Genomic DNA, 10,385 nt, shown 5'->3' with positions numbered 1-10,385 from the left:
CAAGTCCGCCAGATTTGTTTATGGTCATAGACAAGATTCAGGGGGACAGGAGTAAAAGCAAGTTGGCATTGCATCCTAAACTATAAAGAAAAAAGTGGATAATTAGGTTAGGAGGGCTTTTTTCTCCTGGTCTAATGATCAGTTATAAGTGGGTGGGATATGATGCAACAGGAAGGGTGTATTAATTTAGATATTTATGTTTGCGGCTTTTGTCCATATGGTTTGTTCACTGAGGAAGGCAGTAATGCCGAAACCGGTATGAATTGAACACAGATGGAGCTACAACTATTTGCTAATAAAAGTGTGCTTTTAATACTCTGGTGCTGGCTGTTTTTTTGAATCCTGACAGTGTTTTGGCAGTTTGCACCTGCCGTACTTGCGAGCATCTGTTGGGAGTTTCCTAAATTTTAACTAACCCAGGTGAGTGCTGCAAAATGCAAGAAAACATTAAGCATGTCCATCACTTACCAAGAAAAGGAATACTGGATTTAGCTAATTTAACGGTTTAACTACACTGCTGTAAATCCTCAAAATCAGAAAGTAACCGGTTGCTGAACAGCAGTAATTGCTGGAAGTCTCAGGAAATAAATGTCAAATGATACCGTACTGATAATCTACATGACAAAAAGTAAATAACTGAATAAAATCACTACTACCGCAAACTGCAAGGCACTAAAATTGACTTTAATGGCTGTAAAATACAAGCCAATTGACTAACGGTCACATAACCAAATCAGTGCACATGACAGGGATTTAAACAGAAGTGCCTTTAGTTCTTGTCCTTTTGTTTACATATTTAGAGAGCACACATTTTATTTTCATGATACGGTTTACTATTTACTATACAACTGGTAAATCGGTTCATCCAAATAGTCTCTAGTGCGTCAATCCTTGACCAGTACCAAACATTTTCACTGACAAACCAGCTGTGTCCTTCAAAACAGAACTTGTCAGAGACCGGCAAGGAAATGCAGTGCAGATTTTAGCATTCAGAGAAAAATAGGGTTGAGTATCAGTTTCTGTGACTTCGCCTGTGTTTCTTCTTTTTCCCCTCCGGAATGGACCCCAGCATCATGGGTATTTTAATGTTTAATTTGTCCTTTTCAGCCTCCTCATCTTCATCATATCTTTCTTCTTTCTCATCTTTGTCTTCCTCCTCTTCGTCACTGTGGTGAGGTGTCGAGTGCAGAGATGCTGAAGGAGATGGAGGAACAGAAGATGGCTTTGGATATCTGAAACCCTCAGTCTATGAGCAGAAAGAAATAATTAGAATGAGCTTAGTGTTGAACAAGATCTGAACCAAATAATTACATCATTTTGCTAGCTTAATTCAAGGATTAAAAAAACACCTTAACTTACAAAAATGAGAAAAAATGCAAAAACCAAAAATAAAATTAGAAAACTGATTTCAGGAAAAGACACAGTTAAACGTGAGTTCTTTCATGATGAAAGTGCTCACCTATTTAATAGAGAACTTAATACTTTTCTGAAATCAGTCATTTCTTAAATACTTTCAGGTGTTGAGAAGGCTCGACTATCTGTGGCAATCCTGCAGCTATGATAAACATGCTTAATACATAACACATCTGTATATAACTATACTACAGAAAGCACCTATGGGTTCCTGGCAAGCTAATGTGTGGTATTTAGTTTTAGTGGAATTAGAATTTCACTGCCAGTGTGGGCTGAGTGCACATCCTGCATGTGAACCACTAACCCTATTTGCGGCGACCCCTGTACTGATAGGTGCTTGCCACATCAGTGTATGGCAAAACATGAAAACTGTTAGTGCTCTAAATGAAAAATTCAAGTGCAGCTGTGTTTAATGACCTTAGCTACTTGCCAGTAGCCTCAGTTCATTCCTGGTACCACAAGATGTAATGACACCTGTGACGACAGGAGGTACTGCCAGCACATCTAGCTGGAATTTTGTAAATTATATGTCATTTGTGCATATCAAACTGATTTATACAAGATGCTTGTGTTACAAATGTATTATAACTGTATGTCATGTGTATATCAAACTGATTTGTACAGATGTTTTGTGTTGAAAAGGTATTTGTAAATGGCTTGTGTTTGAAATGTATCCACAGTGTGTGCACTACTGGAGAGAACTAAAATGTACATGCACTATTGTACTGTTTAAGTGTATATGTTTTAAGAGAGGAAACTGGCAGACAGGCTAACCTCAGTCCAGCAAACTTTAAAATATATCTGAAATTAAACACTGTACTAGGCCATAAAGATGCTATCTCACAGGTTTCAATGCAGCCAGAGACACTGTACTAGGAAGCTTTCTGTATTGTCTTTGGGCTGAACTAATTACTACTCAGGAAGCATGAAGGTATGAAATTGTTTAATGAATTCCAGCACCTGCCACAGATTTGAACAAAACTTTGCCAAGCTTCCAGCAATGGGGGGGTTACATGGGAACTAGAAGTCAGATGACCAGAAGTCATTCTGCAAGTTATCCCAGAAGTAATATTTTAGATATTTTGAAAAATCTCTTAACGAGACTGAGCAGTCTGTATTTTGTCTTGGGCCTGATAAGGACTATTCACCACATCATCTGCCTTGCTCTATTAAGTAGGGAATAGTAATTCTTAGATTCAGTCAGGAATACAGTGAAGCTTAGTTTAGATATAGTTTTGCTTTGAGCAAGTCTTCAGTGTTATTTTAAATACTTCGTTATTTTGAACTCTGATGTCACTGTGAATATATACTTAGAACAAGAAAATACTAACTATATTTAGAACTTTCATTGTGGCTGAGCTTTGTATAGATATTTAAGTTTTGAGAATATCTGCATATTTATTTGGTAACACTGTGGGCCACTAATAGCTTTGCTCTTGGTCAAACTACCACTTGTATTAATATTAATTTCACTCAGTATATTGAGTACCCTTGGAAGAGCCTTAAGGCAGATGGCAGGAGTGCCTGGTGGCAGTGGTAATTACCTTATAGTCTGGGCAGAAGGGGGCATAGCTCGTAAACCCGTGCCAGCCTTTCCCAGGTGTGTGTGTAAATCAAATGGCATCTCTCAGCTACTTGGGCAGGGACATGAAGCAATGGTTGGATAGAGGGTGCTGGAGGTCTTGGCTTGGACACTCAGCTGAGATCTCAACTCTGTAGCTGTGCCAGTGGGGAGTCTTATTGGGAATCTGGAGAAAGAGGGAGGAATCAGCCCCAGACTGACTGTGTTCCCTGTCTGCACTTAAGGGAAATTGTGCTTGATGCAGAGTGTTACAACTGGAATACTGTGTGCGTACTAGTCATCCTGCCAGTGAACGTCCCCCACTGGTGCTAGTGGTGAGGACAGAGGCTCCTTTATTACTGGCCCAGAGGTGGGCATATCAACATCCACAAAATGCACTGCTACTGTTAGAGAAAAGTTTTAGGGTACAACAGTGTATTTTTTACTGAATATCCACCTTACAATGGTGCACTTCTATAAAGCTGTTAAACCAATACAAAGATCAAAGATAACCATTATAAGGCATAAAAATACAGCAGGTCATACTGAACAACACACTTCACTAAGGATCACTGGTAGTGTTCATGTGCAGACAGTTTGTTACTTTATGCTCCTTATGAGAAGCTTTACTGACACCCCCCCCCACTTTTTTTTAATGAAATTTGGTGAAGACATTTCTGAAACGTACCCTACCTTTGGACTGCAAATTTAATCTAGGAAACACCACCTTTAACATACTTTCTACAAGGGTAATGTATCAACAGCAAACCCTTTGACATTAACGTACAGCTTGTATCCAGGTCCCTTCTGATCCAGCTGAATGCACTAGAAATTTGCAGCGGTTCTGTAATGCTTGGTGCTGATTTAGATGGTAAGAATCACAGGCTAACTGGCCAAATGTTTGCTAATACAGTATACTAATTTGTAGCAACACTGGTAGTCTTGAAAATATAGAGAAGATTAAGGGATAAACAAGACTGCACTGTGGTTCATCACCCCTCTTCCTCAAATATGTGGTGGCATTTACCTCCCCACTACTAGGAAGATATGAGACTATAGTTCGGACACAAACACAAAAGCCGTCAATTATTTAACTCCATTTATTTCTTAAATGTCAAGGCAATATGTCATGAAGTGACATCATTACATTATCCTAATTTAATAAAAGATGGTCACAAAACTACAAGCAGACACAATGAACTGTATCAACTTTACAAAATCAATTACAAGTCTGAGATATTGGTACTTGGTAAAAACCTGACTTCAGAATATAAAGATGCAAGTGTTGAGTAATTCAAATGAGAAGCCAGAATTTTACAAACTGTGCAATGTTATTTTTGCTAGCTGCAAGCTTTCTAGGGGGGTGTTCATCTTTGCATAACCCACGTATTTGAAAAATAACTACATTGTGTCTTGCAGCTGTAGATAACAAATTTTGCAGGTATATCCTGTGAAGTGTTCTGAATCTGAAGTTATATGTAGGATGTACACTAATTTGCATATGTCTGACACCTGCACACTTAAATGCGTTTTCACTTTTTAAATATTCTGCGTACAATACATGATGCTGCACTAAATATTATGCAGGCTGTGACAAGGGAATTGTTAGATATGTTCTGAAACAAAAATTATAGACTGAAGTTAACACCCTTTAAGAATTATATCCACTTTGGTAATCAGGACTGTGTTACAGGCATTTCAAGCTCCTTACCTCCTTCCCTAATCAAATAAATCATCTCCCTCTCTCACTGCTCATTTCCTCAGCAGCAGCATGAATGCATGCAACAGTCATATTAGGAGAGGCAAAGAAAATGAGAAGGCTACGGGAAGTAAAACAGGGGTGTAAACAATACTGAAGCTGGCCTATGTCTTGCACATCATTAAAGAACAACTTCCAAGTTTGATCAGTAGTCCTTTGTTAACAACTGTCCTGGTTATAAAGCCTCTATTGGTACTGGTCACAGGAACAGTCGTACAGTGATAAAAGCCATAAAGGCAATTCATGGTATGGAAATATCCTGTTTAGCTTTGGCAAAGAGAATGTTGCTGCAGTGCAGACTTCATTTAGCAATGCATTTAAAAATGCCTCAAGTAGTAGTCCTGGCTCTAGCATTAAGCATGACCAGCAACAACGTGCTGTATTTAATGCAACAGACTTTTACACAGTCTGCCAGTTACCTAGAAGGTTTATTTTGAGAATTTTTTATCCTTATTTGTAGAAGAGCACATGAGACTAATGACTAATGTTTCTAGTCTGGTCCTCACCAGGTAGAACATGAGAAGCCCATGCAAATCTGTGGACCTAAACAAAAATTATTTTTAAAACTAACTATGAACTGGCACCTTGCCTAAGTGTCATGTTTAATCATAGCCTCACCTCAGGTTTCATGCCCACTGAGTGGCGCAGAGCTACAGTCATCCCACTCCACAAGGGGGGGGGATCCAACTTGGATCCCGGAAACTACCGTCCCATCAGTCTGACCAGCCTTATCTGCAAGGCCATGGAGCGTACTATCATGGAACTTGGAAACAAAGACATTGGCAACCTTCAAAACACTGGACCCCACCCAGTTTGGGTTCATGAAGGGCCGATCTTGTCTCCTGAACCTGAATGACTTCTTTGAATTAATCTCCAGAGTCATGGACAAGGGTAAGGTGGTCCACACAGCCTATTTAGACCTTGCCAAGGCCTTTGACACCATCCCCCACTCTGGAATCATAGATAAACTTACTAAGCTGGGCATTAATTCCTACGTCACCCAGTGGGTTACTAACTGGCTTACTGATAGAACCCACACTGTAAAAGTAGCAAACTCCAAATCCAGCTCCAGACAAGTGACAAGTGGAATACCTCAGGGTTCAGTCCTGGGACCGCTCTTGTTTGGCATCTACTTCTCTGAAGTACAGGCCAACACTAAGTGACTCTGGCTAACAAAGTTTGCAGATGACTGCAAACTGGGAGCCATTATTGAATCCCCAAATGATGTGGATATTCTACAAAAGGGCCTTACAGAAACAGATGCTTGGTGCCAGAGCCATGGGCTCAAGCTCAATGCCAAGAAATGTACAGTTATCTCCTTTGGGTAAAACATGTACCAGTGAATTACCATATAGGTGGGCAGTACACTAAACACCAAAAGTGTGATGAGACTTAGGGACACAGGTGGACAGTGGTCTCACCTTCGATAACCACATCGTCACAAGAGTCAGGAAATCTTATGTGGTACACCTCATCACTAAGAGCTTTTCATCCAGAAAAAAGGAGGTCATTGTCCCACTGTACTCATCCCTCATTAGACCCATTATAGAATACAATGCCCAGTTTGGTATGTACCTCTCAAGACATCTGCAACTGGAAAGGCCGCAGAAATACCTCACTAAAAGAATCACAGGCCTAAAGCAGATGCTCTACGCTGGCCATCTTAAAAAACTCCAGCTATACTCTGTCGCATATCGTTTACTCAGAGGCGATTTCTGCTTAACATACAAGGCCATTTCAAACCCAAAGCTGTTGGACATGCTACACTTAATAAAATCCCAATCCCTCAGAGCCACATGCTCCAGGGATCTAAACCTTGTCATCACAATAAACAAAACATGCTGGAGGGGTAGGTTCCTGACCCAGAGACTCCCCAGACTCTGGAATGGATTGCCCATACATGTCAAGCAGAGTGCCTCTTTGGCCCTCTTCAAAAGGAACCTTGACAATTGGATGGGAGAAAGGAAATTCACCCTGGGGATCACGTCAGTCGCCCTGCTAGACAGGGTCCAGGGAAGTAAATAGTGTGGGAAGAAATAGCCAGGGAATTGTTATGGCTAGGCTTGTATAGGCCCTAGGGCTGATAGCCTAGTACCAACCTATGAACCTATGACCTCAACAACCTTGTTAATGTACTGAATATTTGCATTACAACTGATTTAAGGATGGGAAATCTTCCTCGGTTATATACATTAAGGATGGAAAGTGTTCCTTGGTTACATACATTACTGGAAGGAAATGAAGGAATGCTGCTCTGATGAAGCTCCATATCAATAAGGAATGACAGCACTACATTTTTACAAGTGACTTCTGCCCAGTTCACTGTTTAAGGATGGAAAGTTGCATAACGCACTGTTCCAACAGAAAAGTATTGTATAGTGGTGCCTTGAGTTTTGCCTTCATAGGTGTAATAAATGAGCATCAATTTTGCTACTGAAACACAAGTAGGTCACCACCACGTTAACCATTCACTAAGTATAAATCAGACTGGCAAACTGCTTTTTTTTTTTTTTTAATTTCCTTAGGGAGATGGTGTTCCACCAAAATATGCTTCTTTGAGTGTTACTATCTCCGGCTTATCAAAGTGCAGTTCTGAATGATTCATGTAGAAGAAAACCTCATTCTTATAGGATTCATACGGCAGTACTAGGCTATTGGCCCGGAGGCCCTTATAAGCCTAGCCAAGAATTTCACCCATGCTCCCACAAAGTCAGCACCTGTTTTCCCTGTCCAGCAGGGAGAGGTGGGATCCCACGGGTATATTTTTGGTTTCCCATCTAGTTGTCCAGGTTCCTCAAAGACAGATAGTGAGGTACTCTGCTTGACATGGAGCAGAAGACTATTCCACAGATGGAGTCATTTTTGGGACTCAAATCTATCCCAACAAATTCTATTAACATTAACCCCTAGTACCTTCTCATGGCGCCTCTGCGCTCAACACTGAGCGCGCCATGAGAAGATAGGAATTCCATCATGTTAACCCAGAGTGCCTTCCAGCAGCACAAATAAGTTTATAGCCCTAATTTGAAGCTATTGTTAAAAAAATAAGTTGAGAAAGTAAATGAACTTTGTCAGTTACCTTGTCAATTTAGGATTTAGAGTGGCGTTACCTGATGGTCCTATTGGACTTTTTAAGAGTAAATTGGGTTGGAATGCTCCCTTTTGCAATATGGCACCTTCCATCACTGAGTATATAGGAATAACAATAACCTCACTAAAGTCACTAAAAGACCCCTTTCCTTCGTTAAGGCTGTTACAGCAAAGAAAGCGATTTTTGCCCCGGACTATGCAGTTAAGTAAAATAAGTAGATTCACAAAAAGGGTCCGAGTTCGCATTGACTACGTGAGGCATTTATTTCTTACACTGAAAAACCAGGCTACCCATGTAAAAGTTGGTTACTTGCAAAGAAATAAACAGCACTCAGAAGTAAAATCAAACTCGTGTAGTGTGAAAATCTAATCCCACATGACAAAATCCAAGTATGAAGGAATAGCTTGTCTGGGGAAGTATCTCGGACCCTTCTAGTTAACACCGTCAGCACATCACTACAGAGAACGTCTTTGATTTGTTAATATTTGTGTATCTTCCAGATTGCTCGAAGTTACTGAAAATATGAGATGATTTTTTTGGCTTATGTTTGCATACATTATGTGAGCAAAGTACTATGTGGTGGGTTGCTGTGCAGTGTCTTAGGTATATAGAACATGTGGTAAGAATTGCTTTTAAGGCATCAAAGAATATCTCTTTGTGCAGCTTGCATTAGCAAGCACTTTGATTACAGCAGTGTACTTTTAAAGGTAGACCTTACTCAGAAGCAAATAACTTGACTTGAGATTGGAGATATTGTCAGTGTACTTAACTGTCGGAATAGGTCTCCGTGTTATGGCGTGGAACTTGTATTACTTCAGATTTTTATACTGGGGTTGATTTTTGTGTTCCTGAGCATCACTGTATAATGTACGAATGTGCTGTGCAAAAGTTTAAGGCAGCAGGATAGTTATGGGAGCAGGGAAGATGCCAGTGTTGCATGACAAAAAGCTGTTAGATAGCTATTTCCAATTTAATAACCGAAGTTACGGATATTTTATCTCCGTAACTTCCGTTATTAAATCGGACTTAGCTAGCTCTTTTTGGGTCTTTTTTTTGGTTTTATAAAGTATTTTGATTGTAGTGTAGATGTCTGTACAGCTCAGAGTGTGTGCTTCACATTGGTGAACCACTGAACTTTGTTTCTCGCCTCTCTTTTGACTGTTTTTTAGGCTCAGCAGCATTCATTGGGGTGTGTACACTAGTTTACTCAAATAGTTTTACTTGTAATGCTTCTACTCTGCCTGCATGAAAATGAAGCACTTCACATAAAGTGTTCCTCCCATTGTTTCCATGTAGCCTTCACTTCAGTAATTCTGTACACTACAGACATAGGATAGAAAAGTAATCCTCCTGTTAAGTCAATCTTGGAAAAGCTTGCAAACACACTTTTTGAAGATGAATTCTGCTCTGTTGATATCTGTAAGTGTGTAAATAGTGTTTTTAATGATTGGAGAAACCGATATAGACCCCTTTTTGGAATAACACTATGTAAACATTCTCTTGTACGTACAAACTAAAAAAAAAAAAAATTCAAATTTGTCATGTTGGAGAAAGTTTTAATTAATCCGAGAGGTGAATGGGAATTCAGGCTTGAAATCAAGGAATTATTGTGGTAATTAAGACTGGATGCTATGACCTGGATTAAGTGATGTATAGTTTCAGTGCTTCCAGTTGTGAAATTAAGGTCAAATGAATTATAACTTGTTACTTGCGTGTAATGTAGTTATATATTTGTGTTTTAATATGGATTTTTGTGCCATTACTTTTAATATAGCTGGATGATTGGGATTGAAATTGGATATAATTATCTGCTAATGTTCTATGTATGATGTTGAACTTGGGTTGTCTCTTTAAATTTGAGCTTTATAAGGAGGTGATGCATGGGGAGTTTTATTCTGATGAAATTCCGGGTTATGGAATGAAAGCACTTAATTTTTAATAATTGAAAAAGAATACTGTAGAGGTAGATGTAGCCCTAGTGGAATGTGTTCTGACCCCCTGATGGGTTGATTTTCCATGGAGCTTGTAGCAGAAATGGATGCAGAGTGCAATCCATTTGGAAATTGTTTTAAAATGTCCTTGAAATGTTGGCATTGTTTAACCGGATATTTTTGACAATATTTCTGCCTTAACTTCTGACTGTTATTGTAATCAGAGGGATGGTTAGGTGAGATGACCTGAATTAATATTTTTAAATGGATCAGCCAGATAAGTTTGACATTTCTGCTGGTCTTATTATTATTATTATGATTATACTCAGTAGTTGCCTGAGTGAGATAAAGGTTATCACTAGGCGACTACAGACCGCATAGAGCTACCATATTTTTGTGCATTTCTCCTAGCTTTGTCAGTCGTGTGGCATTTAAGTGGGAGGAAGGGCTCAGTAATATCCAAGTGTTATACTATTTGACTAAATGCCTACTCAAGTTATGTGCAGCAATCATCACCTGTGTCTCATCATGCATACTTGTGCAGTAATGAGAGGCAGGTCATTATCACATAAGCAATACGTGCAGTTACAATATAGCAGAGAGTCATTATCACTTTTCTGGGAAAAGTCT

The 10,385-nt window shown here is 39.4% G+C and overlaps 1 protein-coding gene across 1 annotated transcript in view; it reads right to left on the bottom strand.

Annotated features, from left to right (window-relative positions):
- Positions 1-663: 663 nt before the first annotated feature.
- GYS2 (glycogen synthase 2) overlaps positions 664-10,385 on the bottom strand; it is a 730,647-nt gene continuing 720,925 nt past the window's right edge. Inside the window, exon 16 of the mRNA XM_044087805.1 lies at positions 664-1,246. Coding sequence (XP_043943740.1) covers positions 1,013-1,246 — 234 coding nt within the window. The 3' untranslated portion in view covers positions 664-1,012. The remainder of the gene's footprint in view (positions 1,247-10,385) is intronic.

Source organism: Protopterus annectens, chromosome 11.part0 (genome assembly GCF_019279795.1).
Source record: "Protopterus annectens isolate FY-2018-M chromosome 11.part0, PAN1.0, whole genome shotgun sequence".
In the NCBI taxonomy this organism is placed as follows: Eukaryota; Metazoa; Chordata; order Ceratodontiformes; family Protopteridae; genus Protopterus; species Protopterus annectens.
The sequence above is the reverse complement of the archived record's forward strand: the minus strand, read 5'-3'. Positions and strand labels throughout refer to the sequence as shown.